Source organism: Apis mellifera, linkage group LG5 (genome assembly GCF_003254395.2).
Source record: "Apis mellifera strain DH4 linkage group LG5, Amel_HAv3.1, whole genome shotgun sequence".
Taxonomy (NCBI): domain Eukaryota; kingdom Metazoa; phylum Arthropoda; class Insecta; order Hymenoptera; family Apidae; genus Apis; species Apis mellifera.
In genome coordinates, this window is record NC_037642.1 from 7,353,303 (window position 1) to 7,369,288 (window position 15,986).

The 15,986-nt window shown below is 20.2% G+C and overlaps 2 protein-coding genes across 4 annotated transcripts; one reads left to right on the forward strand and one right to left on the reverse strand.

Moving 5' to 3' along the window:
- The first annotated feature begins 805 nt into the window (after positions 1 to 805).
- On the forward strand, positions 806 to 9,941 carry LOC409334 (beta-mannosidase). Its single transcript, XM_026440653.1, has 15 exons — positions 806 to 893; positions 1,005 to 1,120; positions 1,483 to 2,133; positions 3,269 to 4,231; positions 4,325 to 4,640; positions 6,063 to 6,086; positions 6,153 to 6,299; positions 6,409 to 6,557; positions 6,645 to 6,850; positions 6,915 to 7,176; positions 7,272 to 7,998; positions 8,057 to 8,485; positions 8,555 to 8,766; positions 8,929 to 9,147; positions 9,223 to 9,941. Exons 1-15 carry the CDS (start codon positions 806 to 808, stop codon positions 9,469 to 9,471), a joined length of 4,758 nt encoding a protein of 1,585 aa, XP_026296438.1. The 3' UTR covers positions 9,472 to 9,941.
- A 764-nt stretch (positions 9,942 to 10,705) lies between these two features.
- Positions 10,706 to 14,331, reverse strand: LOC725477 (transmembrane protein 245). Of its 3 annotated transcripts, none has more exons than XM_001121319.5 (9): positions 13,623 to 14,331; positions 12,604 to 13,551; positions 12,376 to 12,540; positions 12,105 to 12,303; positions 11,814 to 11,998; positions 11,637 to 11,737; positions 11,536 to 11,553; positions 11,017 to 11,319; positions 10,706 to 10,936 (listed from the first exon to the last, which is right to left on the reverse strand). In XM_001121319.5, exons 1-9 carry the CDS (start codon positions 14,139 to 14,141, stop codon positions 10,753 to 10,755), a joined length of 2,622 nt encoding a protein of 873 aa, XP_001121319.3. In that variant the 5' UTR covers positions 14,142 to 14,331; the 3' UTR covers positions 10,706 to 10,752. The 3 variants fall into 3 exon arrangements, 2 of the variants coding, with proteins under 2 accessions (XP_001121319.3, XP_016767868.1); XR_003304646.1 differs by having other exon boundaries at positions 10,708 to 10,936; positions 11,526 to 11,553; XM_016912379.2 differs by lacking the exon at positions 11,536 to 11,553.
- Positions 14,332 to 15,986: the final 1,655 nt, after the last annotated feature.

The following is a 15,986-nucleotide window of genomic DNA, read 5'->3' on the forward strand; positions in this document are numbered from 1 at the left end:
TATATAAACAAAATTATGATTTGAGTTAAACATATTACAATTATTTTTTTCAACTGTACTGATATTGTTCATTTTACCAATCTTTATCAATCTTTATCGCAAAAATAATAAGTTAATATTAAAAATCTGAATAATTAAATTAATAATAATAAATTAATATACAAAAAATATATTTCCTATTTAAAAATATATTTCTTATTTCATATTTTAAAATAATATTTTGTAATTCGCTAATTTTCCTAAAGATTTAATTACATAGTTTTAATATCTGTTAACAATTGATTGAATATTTTCATTTTGTCAAGATTTATATCATTGATTATTTGATATTTTATTAATAATATATAATAATTAAATTATATTTGATAAATATGATTTTGTATTATTTTAGTATTAAATTTAGTAATAAAATTTAATTGATTTTATAAAATATAATTAATAATAATTAATAAGATACATATATTTATAATATAAATATATAAATATTGTCAAATGTAAATGAATTAAACTTATTCATGTAAATAAGTCTGGAAAATTGAATAATCTGAAATTGGTTATCATCGATATCGATTCTTCCATTCTATGTTGATAATTTTGAAGTTAATTTCAGATCATTTGTACATGAACGTGAACTTTTATTCTTTCAACGTCATTGTTCATAAATGGCTATTAACTAAAATAATTAAATAGTAATGAAGAAAAATTCGAAATCACAAATTATATATATTTTACAATTAAATTTTTATTCATTACATATAAAACATTCTGTTGATATTTTTTAATTTAAATTTACAAAATTATAAATATGTCAGACAGTATGGAGCGAGATAAAATTGAATTGTTGACATCTAAAGAAAGAGAAGAAGAAGAAGAAATGAAACGAGAACTTTTAGGTATTTGAATATCTATTAAATATTCTAAATTTTATTTAAAGTCTTTTTAATCATTGATTTTATAATTTTTATATTAATTTAAAAAAATATTTTTTTAAAAATAATTTTTAGATATGAAAATGTATGAAACATGGTATACTTATAAGGATATGAAAGAAATTTTAGGATTCATTAATGAATCTAAAGATATGGCAAATATGGCTAATGATGAAAAAAATGCACAAAAGGTAAATTTATTAATATTAATTTAATTAATATCTAATAAATATAATTTGTTCATTTATATTATAATTTATATATAATTATAATAATATAATATATATATAATTATAATATTTAATCAATATATATTTTTAAATATAATATACATTATATATTATAATATATTAATATATTAATATATATTATTAATTAGAATTATATGGAATTATACATATTATATATATATATATATATATATATATATATATTTATATTGATTTAATCTATATATATATATGTAATTTATATTTGATATATATATATATATATATATATATATATATATATATATAATATGATATATATATATATATAATATGATTTTTAGGAATTAATAGAATCTTCTAGTGATTGTTCTCCAGAAGTAATGCTCAAGACAAATTTAATACAAGAACTGGAAATACAAGAACACATCAATAATACATCTCAATCAATACATTCACATAAGTCTAATCATACATCTCCAATACATGAAAAAACAGTAACTCATGATTGTAATAATTCTGATCTTGCATCTGCTATTGTTGATTCAAGAAACTCTGTGTATACAGAAAAAAATTTGGATAGTGAAGATATATTTATTAGATCTCAAGATAACTCAAATATGAGAGATAGTTATTCTCATAATATGAGTAGATACATTTCTTTAAAATCAAAAAATTCTTCACAAGATTCGGATATTATAAATAATTCAGAGAAGAAAATGGACATATATTCTGAATGTGATAAAAAATTGGATCAATGGCAAATTAATCCCCTTGATTCATGTGTTAGTGAAAATGATGTGCCTTTGCAAGAACCAAATCGACCTATAGTTCAAGATCGTATGCCATTTAGATTATGCAAAGATGCACAAACACCTGAAATGCTTGAGAAACTACTGCCTGCATTAAACTTTTATTTGAAACAAACAGCAGAATTATGGCATAGTTGGCATCGTACTACTGATACTAAGTTTCAATGGGGGTCACCCATTCAGGTGGGTACCTCCATTCAATCCATTTCTTACAGATCTTATCATTAATGAATATAAGAAAATATTAGATTTGGAAAGTTCATATTTTGACAATCAATATTAAGTTATTGTGCATTTAATTAAGTTAAAAAAGATTATAAATTTTTCAAATAATAAAATTATTTTAGAATTGAATATTAAATACAATTAAAAATTTTAAAATTAGTTAGTAAAAAAAATATCTTATTTTCAATAAGATGATTTTATTATTAAAAATAAACAAATGTAGAATCTGTTTTATAGATATGATATAATTTTATTATTATTGATTTTGTTTTTTAAGTCTTTTTTTCTAAATTAAATGTTTAATTTTAATTTTTTTTTTTTTTTCTAGAAAGAAAATTTTTTTTTTTTAAAGAAAAAAAGTCAAATTTTTAAAACAGATTTCTTTCTTTTTAGTGATTAATTTAAGATCTTTTTTTATCAAACAGATCAAAGAAAAACTCATGAAATTATAAAAATACTTAAAAAATTATTAAATTTTTTTTAAAATATGAACTTTTCAAATATTTATTTCTGCATATATAAATTAAATTCTTCATAATAAAATTGTGCCATGGAAAGTTAAAATTAAAGTTAAAATTAACTATATGCACATTTTTTTTGAATTTAATGTTAATATTTGTAAAAGTTCTAAACTATTTACAATTTTAATATAAATTTTTATTAATTCTTTTCAATAAAAAATGTGTAACTGGTTATTATAATATATAATATATAATATAATATCTCTTTGACATAAATAATATTTGATGTTATCTCTTATGATTAGCAGTACAATGGTTGTGATAAAATTAAACTAATATATTAAAAATAACTTTACTGGCAAAATTTACATATTTTTTATTTATATATATACCAATAAGATAAGAATTTGAAAACAAATAACATTAATGCTTTGTATAAAAATAATTAAAGATTATGATTGGTGTTTCTTATAAAAATTGCATTTATACAAATACATGTATTCATAAATGTTTATAAAGAAAACAGTAATTAAAACTGTAAGCTTCAAACAATCTTTGAATAAATCATATTTCTGTAAAAAAAGAATAGTTTCATTGTTATAATTCTAATCCTTCTTTCAACATTTCTATAGGTGGGTCTTATTAAAGATAATTTGGATAAAAAATCAGTAACAAATATTAAGACTGAACAAAATGAAATGGAATGTATAAATAAATATAGCAATGAACGACCTAATAAACGTAAATCAACTATGATTTTTTCTCTTTCTGATGCAATATATTCTAGCAGTGATGAAGATGAATATATTATTAAAAAAAAAAAAATTCAATCTTATGAAGATAAAAATAAAGAATTAAGTTTAAATAAAATGGTATATACTGCTAAATGTAATGAAAAAAATAAAAATTTAAATCATGATAATATTAGTAAACTCTTTAATAATAAAGAAATTGAACATTTCAAAATGGAATATAAAAAAGAATCCAAAGACTGTTTGCCATCTGAATTACTTTCTTTATGTCCAAAAAAAATTATACCTCAAATTAGAAAAAATATTAATAAAAATATAAAACACATTGTTAATATGTCTCCCAATTCAATAGCACATAGTAGTAATGAGAAAAAAAATGCAGTGAATTTGATATCCAAAGATAAAAATAACATTCTGACTGATGAAGAAATTCTCATAGAATTAGAAAAAGATAATGAAAAAGCTAAAACCACATTTGAAAATATTGAAATTAAACCATTACCCATAAAAAATTTTTCATATAGAATAAAAAATGAATGTCTAACTTTAGAAAAACTTCAACTTGAGAAACAAAAAAAAATTGAAATTCAAAGAGAAAAAGCTCAAAAAAAAGAAATTGAAGAAAAAAAAAAGAAAGAAGAATTATATAAAAAACAAATAGAAGAAGAACAAAAAAAGGAAAAGCAAAGAGAAGAAAAAGAAAAAGAAAAAGAAGAAAAAAACAAAAGATGGAATATAGTATATATGAAATCAAAAAAAAAAATTAACAAAAAAGATGAAGAAAAATTACTGAGTGTAAATAAACAAAATAAGATATCAATAGATGATAACAGATTGTTTGAGGTAATAAATCTTTGTATATTTTTTTTTAGTTGTGTGTGTATGTGATGTGTATGTGTGTGTGTCACATAATGCTTGATATATTAATTTTTTTAGGATGATAATACTTCTAAAATTAATGAAATTGAAATAACAGATAATAATATTTCAAATAATATAAATTGTCCTATATGTAATAAATCTTTTCCAAATGATAAAATAGAAGTACATGCTGCTGGATGTGAACAATATATATCTGAAAATGAAAATGATGTATATTTATTAGAAAGTAAATCATTACCAATAACTATTAATAATGCCGAAATTCTTGAATGTGGTGTTTGTTCGAAATATAAAACGACTAATGGAATACATTATGAAGAACATGTTAATACTTGTTTACAAAAACAACATGAAGAAAAATCCTTAAATGGTAATATTTGAAAAAAATATATACAAAATTATATGTTCTTAAATTAACTTATAATTATATAATTGTATAATTTATAATGTTAATAATTTCATATATTTTCAGAATATTCAAACAATGAATTCAGCAACATTCCTAATTCACCTGTTCGTTGCTACCGACCAATTAGTGAACAAACTGATTCGTATATAGATTATAGAAGACAATTTCCTTCAAACAGTAAAACACAAATATATTCCAGTAGAAAAAGAAAACGTTAAGTACAACTCCTATCTTTAAAACAGCAAATGTGTATATATCTACGTACTGATAAAAAAATTGATATTCTATCATGGCTTTAATAAAAGTACTATATCATCAATATCATTAAAATAAGATTAATACGTTATAAAACGTATAATTCAAATGTTTTATAAAGAAATATCAAATATAATTTCTTTTCATTTGTTGTTTATAACATTCCATATTCTATAAACATTTATGTATATGTATATATTATGTATTACAATTATATTTTTTATTTTTGATTAAAATTAAGTTAATGTTGATTAAAATATGTTTCTCTATCAAAAATATAATCAAGAAATTTATCTATTAGAAATATAAATTTCTCTATCAAGAATATAAATTTAAAAATGAAGTTTTATTTAAAAATTTATTTATTTTCTTAATAATACGCACATTAAATTCAAATTTAATAATGTAAAAATTTATGTTATAATATTTTAAAAAATATGTTTTATGTAAAAAAAACGTAGAAGTGTATTGATAATCTAATATCAATTTTTATAGATCAATTGTAAGCATTTATATATTATATAGTAAAATGTATTTTTATACAGGATTATCGTCCTGAATAAAATATTTTATTTATACGTTTTGTTTTATTCTACTTTAAATTATGAATTAATATATTAATTATAAGCTATATAAATGGATCAATTAAATATAATTATATATATTTTCGTATTAAAAAAATATTTTTTTTGATATGTTATATAAGAAATATGATTATAAAAATTAAAATTAAAGTATGAATAATAAATTATTTTATGATTCATAAATATATATCTAACGTATATTTAATCTCTTATCTAAGATATATTATCACATTTCGAAGAAACATGATAAGAAATTCAATTCAAGTTTATATAAGATTTAAGAAAGTAATATTTAAAAATAATATAATATTATATAATGTAAAGTTTCATTAAATTCTCCTAAAACAAGTATGAAAAATATTATGAAAATATTCTTTCAATTTATAACTATTATATTTTTAATTTATAATGTTTTGTCTCTAACCTTAGATGGTTCATGGATAGGTAATAAATATATTATATTAAATATATCAATATGTTATGTAAAGAGAATTTTACTTATATAATATTATTTTTATTATTATTACATATATTTTTAATTTAGGTAAAATTATAACTGAAAAACATGGTAAGATTTTACGAAAATAATTATCTGATACAATTATAATATTTTTTTAATCATACATATTTTTAGATATCACATTTTCTGCAACTGTACCAGGAGGTATTTATACCGATTTAAGCAATGCTCATATTATACCAAATAATTTTATTGGATATAATGATTTAACTAATCGTTGGATTGGTAATCAATCAGTTTTATATACTAAAAGTTTTTGTGGTAATTATAAATTATTTTAGATTTAATATAAAAATATTAATATGTTTATATTGAAATATTTTTAAAAAAAATTAAAAGAAATTATTAAAAGAAATTATTTATTTTATAGTAAATGATACTTTATTAAATGATCCTAAAGTACTATTAATTTTCCATGGTGTGGATACATTTGCTACAATTCTTTTAAATGCTAAAAAAATTGGAGAAACATCAAATATGTTTTTAAGATATACATTTGATGTGACAAAATATTTAAAAGTAAGCAATTTATTTTTAAATTATTTATAATATTTATATATTTATTTAAAATTATTTATAATATTTATTAATACATTTATTTTTCAGAAAGGAGAAAATGTATTAGAAGTTTTTTTTTCTTCTCCTGTTAAAGTAGCTGAAAATTTATATAATGAACAAGCATCAAAATATATAATTCCTCCAATATGCAATCCAAATACTTATAATGGAGAATGTCATATAAATCATATAAGAAAAATGCAAGCAAGTTTTGCTTGGGATTGGGGTCCTGCTTTTCCATCAATGGGTATTTGGTATGTTTATATTCATTATTCATTTCTATTTTTATTGCTTTATATTAATTAGAAAATATTTTAGGAAAAGTGTAGAAATAATTCCTGTAAATGAAATTTATATTATGGATATTACAATAGATATCCACAAAAAAAAAAATTTTTGGAATATTATGATTACATTATTCTTTGAAACTATTTTACAAAAAAATAACCAATTTATAATTTGTGATATTTCATCTGTTCTTAATATTAACGAACAATTAAATATTTATAATTCTACTAGAGTTAATTTATATACAAATAACAAATATATAAAAAGTACTACATTTCTCAATGTACCTATAGTATGTTCATAATCATAAAATATAATTATATATGACATATTACATAATGTCTTTCTATATATATATATATTTAAAAAAAAATTTTTTTTATATAGGATCTTGTACATGAATGGTGGCCAAATGGTTATGGCAATCAAACTCTTTATTTATTAACTGTAACTGCAACTACTTCTACTAATGTCAAACAAAAAACAATACATATTGGTTTCAGAACAGTAGAACTTGTACAAAAGCCTCTCAAACAAGGATTAAGTTTTTATTTTAAAATAAATAATATTCCAATATTTGCAAAAGGTAGTAATTTTATACCAGCTAGTATTTTTCCTGAACTGACTGCTCAGATGGATACAATTAAACATTTATTAAAATCTGCCAAAAAAGCAAATATGAATATGCTTAGAGTGTGGGGAGGTGGACTTTATGAATCTGAATTATTTTATAATATAGCTGATGAATATGGAATCATGATTTGGCAAGATTTTATGTTTGCATGTGCAATGTATCCTACTACAGAAGAATTTCTTAAATCAGTTAGGGAAGAGGTAATACAAAATGTACGAAGATTAAAAAATCATCCCAGTATTGTTCTCTGGGCTGGAAATAATGAAAATGAAGCAGCTTTATATGATAATTGGTATGGAACTGAAAGTAAACAAATATATAGAACTGATTATATCAAACTTTATGTAAATTTAATCAAGAAAACAGTTGAACGATTAGATTCTACACGACCTTTTGTGATATCTAGTCCTAGTAATGGATTATATACAGAACAATATAATTATACTGGAAAAAATCCATATTCAAAGATATTTGGAGATGGTAAAATATATCTTTTATTTTATTATAGAAATAGTTTATTAATAAAATAATATTTTAGTTCATTATTACAATTATTTTAATAATGGTTGGGATATGCACCAATATCCTCGTGCAAGATTTTCATCTGAATATGGATTTCAATCATTGCCATCAATTTATACTATGTTGCCAGTTGCAAAATCAATTACTGATTTGGATATAGACAGTAACTTTCTTGAACATCGTCAACATTTACCATTGGGAATGTATTTTTTGAAAAGTCTTATTTCAAAAAATTTAAAATTACCTAATATTCAAAATACTCTAAAAAAATTTGAAAATTATATTTATTTAAGCCAAATTAATCAAGCAGTTTCTGTAAAGATACAGACAGAATATTATCGACAATCAATGTCAGAATTAAATGAAGTAGGAGAAGGAATGACAATGGGTGCTTTATATTGGCAATTAAATGATGTTTGGCAAGCTCCATCATGGTCTTCTATTGGTAAATAATTATTATTAAAGATAAGACATAATATTTAAATTATTATCATTGACAATCATATTTTTTTAGATTTTGATGGGCGATGGAAAATGCTTCATTATTATGCTGTGGAATTTTTTGCTCCTCTTATTGTTACATATTATATTGAAAATATGAATCTTTCTATTTATATCGTTTCTGATAAAACATATCCAATAAAAAATGTTACTTTAGAAATGAATCTTTATACATGGAATAATATAAAACCTATACGATCATATTTTCACTCCAATATAACCATTGTAATTATATAATAAAAATAATCATTAATATATTTTAATATATTTAAATATATATAAAAGAATATAGATAATATATTTTATATATATAAAACAAAATAAATATTATTATACTATTATTATTATTATGAACTTTTAATGAACTTTTAAACATTTTTTTAATAGGGAGCCAATGCAGTAACTAAAATTGATGATAATTTACTCAAATATTCATGGATTTTAAATTCCACAATACTTAATGAATGTCAATTTAATATCACTAAAAATAATTGCATTACAACACTTACCTTAAGAGACAAAAATGGACTTTCAATAGCACCAAGAAATTACATATATCCAAGTAATGCCCTGAAAAATATTGCATTACCAATAGCAAATGTTTCTGTAAGTTTATATTTAAATTTAAAAAAAAATATATTTTAATTACTTATTTTATTTAACAAATATATATTATTTTAGGTAAATATAAATGATTATCATTTATCTGAAAAATTCTTTAATTATTTAGATATTGAAATTGAATTAATAACAAATAATATAATACTTTTTGTATGGCTGGAAGCTGGTAATATTTGTGGTCATTTTTCAGAAAATGGTTTCCATATGTTTGAAAATACGAAAAAAATTTTATTTCATGCATGTGATGTTACTACATCAGAAATGTTAAGAACAACTTTAAAAATTACTACACTTTCTGATACTTATTAAATTGATTCAATTTATCCATTTTTAAATTGTAATTAAATAATTGTTTATCTCCATAAATTTCATGTTCGTGGAAAATATGTTTCGCGATGTAAATAAATTTCAAATCCAATAAGAATAATAAATATAATTAAAATTATACTAATTATCAAATATATTAAATTTGACATTGTTAACTTATGAATTTATTTTTTAAATTTTAAATGATAATCAAGTTTATAAATTATTATTTAAAAACATACAATAATTTTTAATAACATTTTAATTAATAATAACAAAATCTGATATGAATAATACTGAAGTTACCAAACAAAGAAAAATCAATATATACAATATTATAAACGAAGAAAAATATTGTACATTAAATATATATATATATATATATATATGTATGTATTATTTTGATTATAAATTAGTTTTAATCAATAATCAAATTATTAAATAATAATAAAAGTTAAGATTTTGAAATATAATAAAAAGTGTTAATTCATTTTTCTTTTATAACTTATATATAGAATTAATTCTTCTTAAAAATTATAAAAAACTAATTTTTTCAATTTAATAATATATTTATAATACTAATAAGCTTTCAAATATTTCTTAAAATTTTTTAATTACATTATTAGCAAGACACATTTGTTGAAGAAATTGATCAAAAAATATATATATAATAAGCATATTATAATATTATATAAATTAATGTATTTATAATAGTTATTATTATTTGAATACCTAAATATTCGGAATATTCATTATAATCCGAATTTGTTCTTTTTTAAAATATATTAAATTAAATATATTATATTATATATTAAATTAAATATAATATATTATATTAAAATATAAAAATATATTTCCTCAATAGCAATATCCATAAATTCGAGTAAGAGCATTAATTTATAATCTCTGTTATAAGCAAAATAATACTAAACTTTATTTTTTTAAAGACTAGATAAAATTTTTATATTTCGTAAATTATTTTCTTTTTATTGCAAATTTTCATATTAGATATATAGATTTTTTGTATTATATTGTATTAAACAATAATTTTTTTTAATATTCTATTATCTTAAAAATGCAAAATTTAAAATATTTTTAAAAATCATTTAAATTTAATTTTTATATAAATTTCATTTTAGATAGTTAAATCTTAAATTTAAAACATTAATTTTTAGTATTAGTCTTATATTTTTAAAGATTAATATATGAGATTCAATAATTTATAAAAATTTGTTAATTTTTTTTTTACTATTTAACAATAAATATCAATTAGAAATTTTTTTATCAATGTTTAATTTCTGCATACGTGGATATAACTTCTTCTGATGGTGAATGCAAATAACGACGACTTAGATTAATTGCTACCATTATACAACATAATAATAATGGACCAAAAATTACACCTTCTACACCTAAACAAAAAATTCCACCTGCTATGGAAAGACCTGTAAGATAAGGATGTCCACCACTAAAATATAAATATAAATTATTGTATTTTGTACATAAATAAATAAAATATGCTTATTTGAATATAAAAAATTATAATACCCTTTAATTTCCTTGTAGAATTCAGTTACAACAATATTACAAGGAAGAAAATGAAACATGAAAAATAGAATAGCAATCATAGGTCCTCGATTAAACCAGAGTTCTATAGTAGCTGGGATACAAGCAAAATATGCATCCAAAAATGGAACAGCTCCAAGTATTGTTGCAAAAGTTGATGGTAAATAAATTATTTTTACTTGAAATAAATTATGTATAAACCATGTCCACATGCCAAAAAAACAAGCAAGTTTAAATGTTGCAGTAAAAACTCCAATTACAGCTTCTTGTAATGCTACAGCAAATCTACAAAACATTAGATATTTATATTTATTTTTATATAATATCTATTTTTATATAATTTGATATATATATATATATATATATAATATATATAAATAATATAATATATATATAATAATATATATAATATATATATAATTTTATATATATATATAAAATATATATATAAAATATATATAATATATATATATATATATATATATACATACACATACATACCCTTCAATTTGGAGAGTGCTTATAAACCATAAAATTTATTTTATAAAAAAATTTACATTATATTAATATAAAATATATCAATATAAATTTAAAAAATTTACCTATGACAACTAATAGGACTGAATATTGTAGTTAACTCAATAGGTTTATACGTTTTTTCACTAGAACTAAGAAGATAAAAGAGTGTTGTAAAAAACACCACCTTAAAAAAATTTTTTTTTTATATGATATATATATTAAATATTTTCAAATTATATATAACTTTGATTGATAATTACCATACTTAGGACAAAGTTAAATACTGCTGTTCCACTCATAAGTATAATATAAAATAGTTCTGTAAAAATTGTTAATATCACAGACATATTTCCTTTAACTATATTCCAAATGGAATCCAATACTGACATAAAAATTCCAATATTTTCTTTTATAAAGTTTTGTATACCAGTCATGTTAAATAATTCTATGTAAAAAAATATATATATATATTAAATAATTTTTAATTAATATTAGAATACTTAAATATACAAAAATAAGAATTAATATTTATTTTAAATACAAAATCTTACGTAAAGGTGTTTTTCCAAAACTTTCTTTAAAACTTTCCCAAACTGAATAAGCTACTGTAACATCTACAGTAGGTCCAATTAAATCAGAATCTACATTAGACATCATCCATGCTTGATAAAGTCTATCCCAAAGTTCTAAAACTTTCTTTTCCATTTGATCAGCCTTAGTAGCATCTAGATCTCTTACTAAACCTTTTATCTATATCACATATATATATCATATCATTATTAAGATATATTTATCAATAATAAAAATATACATATATCTTACTCCATCAGAAATAGCACTTCGCCCATATGTATAAGCATTATCCAATACACTATTAACTGAATCTTCCCAATGTTCAGGTAACCAATCAATATCTGGATTATTCATTAAAGATGAGTTAAGTATTTCTCCAGTAATGTGAATAAGATGCATACCTTCTGTATAAACCTAAACAAACTATAATAATATATAATTATCTGTAAAATAATTTTTATGATAAATTCATTTTACCTGTATTGTTATAAAAATAGAAGTACAAGTAGTAAATATAAGTAATCCAAAAATCACAGCAATTGTTACTACAGAATCAACTGAAGCTTTTAAAATTTTTGTTAATTTTTCATCAATTATAATTCCAAATTTATATAAACCTCTAATATTAGCTGGTAAGAGAGCTTGATGTCTTTTTATACACCATGTTTTTATAATTTGTTTTATAATGTTATACTGATTTTCAATCATTTTCCATAATCCAAAATAACTACTAAGTTGTTTAATGATATAAAAAGCTATAGGAATAATTAATATATATATCATCCATCTATGTTTCCAAAAAAGCATACCTATGCAAGCATATAATGTACCATACATATATTTGTCAGTATCAACTTTATCATTTTCTATATCTATAGATATTCGTAATTCTGTTTTTAATCTTCTTAATAAATAACGATCACGTAATGACATAGAGTTAGAAGATTGCAATTTATGACTCATTATAGTTCTATTATTTGTATCCAATGATATTGATTTTTTAGAAAATTTTGTTTTTATTTCTTGATATTCAGTCTTCTTGTCTGTACTTGTCTTGTTATCTATACTTTCTTCATTAATATCTTTTATAAGTTTTTCATTTTTAAAAGATGAAGAAAATGAACTTTGCTGTATATCTGTAGTTAAATTATTTGTTAATGCAAAAGATATTGCTTCCATAAATGTCATATGTTTATCTTCTAATTCTTGATTTTCCATAATAAGTATTACTTCATAAATAAATCCTATTAAATATAGTATTTGTAATGTTACAAATACAATAATTTGATAAGCACCTAATATATTAGAAATATATAAACTAATTATGAACCACATAACAAACGATGTATAACGAAAATGAATAGAATTATTTGGTGTCCAATAAATATATAATATAGATAAATATCCAATAAGTATAAATGTAATCTGAAAAAATTACATTTGTATTAACAAAAATATATATTTTATAAAACATTTCTTAAACAATTAAAAATTACCATAAAAGTATTGCAAGTTGTTATAAAAAATCCAAAAATAGTATTAAATATCAAACATATTCTCCATATGAGACAACTTAATATAGTAGGTGTATAATGATATATACCTAAAGCTAATACTGTCAGTAAAAATGCACTAACAATATATTTCATTTGTTTCCACAAAAATGATCCTAAACTGTCAGAAGCTTTATCTATTATTTGCATAGGTAAAATTATTAAATTTATTATTAAAGGCGTATGAGATACTTCTGCTTTTTCAAACCACGACTGTACAATCGTAGTTAATGAACATTTGAAAGGAAATAAAACAGAACCACATAATAAAGCCCAAATTAAAGGTTTTACAAATGGTTTCAATATAATATATAATCCGTACCCAGCCGCTGAAATTAGACACAAAAGAAACAATGCCACGGCATTATAAATGCCTTGTTTTAATGCTTTTTCATGACCTGCACTAAAGCTTGATAACATGTTAAAGAGGTTATCCATAGGTGATTTCGTACTATCCATCATGAATAAGTAATCAACTTGTTTTTAACACTTATTATTTAATTTTGAATTTTTGTGTTACTTAATATCTTATTAAAAAAAATAAAAAAATATTTAGAAAATTATTATCAATTAGAAATGATAAACTGTTTCAAGAAGTAAATACTGTATACTACTATGTAGTCATTTATCCAATATTCTATATTAACTATATATGGTGTATATCATCATTATCAATAAAAAAAATAAAATGATCAAAATAGATTACATGATAATATATAATATTTGTATTTGAAAAATTTATCTTTTTTTTTTTTAAATAAAAATATAATAAATTAAAAAATTTATGAATAAATTTATTAAATTTATTTTAAATTAATTAAATTAAAAAATTATTAAGATAAATTTTTTTTATAAACTCCAGAAATTTATTTTCCACAGTTTAATTAATCACATCATAAAGATATAAAATATTAATTAACACATAATTTTTTGCATATGCATAAAACGAAATTTTAAAAAATAATAAAACTGTTTTCATATGCAAAATTTAAAATGAAAAGATTTTATTTATTATTGATCAAAAACTATACACCTTAAATATATAAATGAATACATAACATAAATACATGCTAAAGATGTAAATCTGATATTATAGCTTAATATTTTCGGAAGGTTAATAAAATGACAAAAGTATTATAAGATCGCCTCAAATATTTTTTATACAGTCTTAACCATCTCCGAATTATTAAAAAGCACAAACGTCTATCGCATGTACTTCTTTTTTATTTATAAATATGAAGATTATCGAAACGCGTTTCATGAGACAAAGGCATTTGTCGCTTTTAATGAATAAAAGTAAATATAAATGCTTTTTTTGCATGTAATTTTATATGATTTTATATTCTTTATTCTTTTTCTTCTTTTTCTTTTTTTTTTTTAGCTTATTTTCGATTATATTTATGATTTTATTGAACTCAATAAATCACTGCCAGCACGTAAAAGTTAAAAATACTTGATTTAGTGAAAAATTCATTATACTGTATGTGCGTGTATAGTACGCTTGTTATTCATGTTTGTTGCAATCAGCGAATAAATCTACCAACACTAATCACAGTATTTTGATCACAAATACGTACGTCAAACATTAGAAATACATTTGAGACATTATGCGATATTAATTATATGGACACAATTATTCATTTGAATTTTTGTAAAACTATTGAACATATTTTGTCTGTTTTTCATTTTACATTTACTAAAAAATAATACGTTGAAAAAACGAAGATTTTAAAAAATAATATTAATGTAATTGAAAATAGCAAAGAAACTTTGATTTAATCATTACTCTTTCATACTTTCATTTTTTTTTTATCATTAATACTTATTAAATTTCTTAATAACTGTCACAAAAGTTAATTAATCATATAATCATTGGTAGTCGTTTCTAGAATCTGTAGTTCATCTTAAAATGCACCCAAAAAATCATAACTTATTCTATCATAAAATTGCTATTATATTTAATCCCTTAATTTGATTCTTTTAAAATTATGTTTCATAAGTAGTAAACTACAAAATACTTTTCAAGATGATCATCAATCAATTAATTAATTAATATTAAGATGACAAAGAAATAAAGATATCGCACAAGAATATCATATAATCTTACTATTAACATTCATTGCTTTCTCTTTTCAATTCTTATTGTAATATATCGTTGAAATCAAAAATACACGTGATGATTCTTGAATCTTAATATGGACAAGTTATACTTTAGTGCCATCGTCTAATAATAAGCTATGATGAAAACATGTATATATTTCTGTATCAAACACATAAAATAAATTATGAGTTTGCATCTAAATTGTA

What these genes read in the sequence shown, in the direction of transcription:
- LOC409334 (XM_026440653.1), top strand. Translation starts at nt 806, where the DNA reads ATGTCAGACAGTATGGAGCGAGATAAAATTGAATTGTTGACATCTAAA. An exon ending in AATGGGGGTCACCCATTCAG is followed by an intron (nt 2,134 to 3,268) that starts GTGGGTACCTCC and finishes ACATTTCTATAG; the next exon opens with GTGGGTCTTATTAAAGATAA. An exon ending in ATGATAACAGATTGTTTGAG is followed by an intron (nt 4,232 to 4,324) that starts GTAATAAATCTT and finishes TAATTTTTTTAG; the next exon opens with GATGATAATACTTCTAAAAT.
- LOC725477 (XM_001121319.5), bottom strand. Translation starts at nt 14,141, where the DNA reads ATGATGGATAGTACGAAATCACCTATGGATAACCTCTTTAACATGTTA. An exon ending in TTAACTTTGTCCTAAGTATG is followed by an intron (nt 11,738 to 11,813) that starts GTAATTATCAAT and finishes AATTTTTTTAAG; the next exon opens with GTGGTGTTTTTTACAACACT. An exon ending in TTCTACAAGGAAATTAAAGG is followed by an intron (nt 10,937 to 11,016) that starts GTATTATAATTT and finishes TTTATATTTTAG; the next exon opens with TGGTGGACATCCTTATCTTA.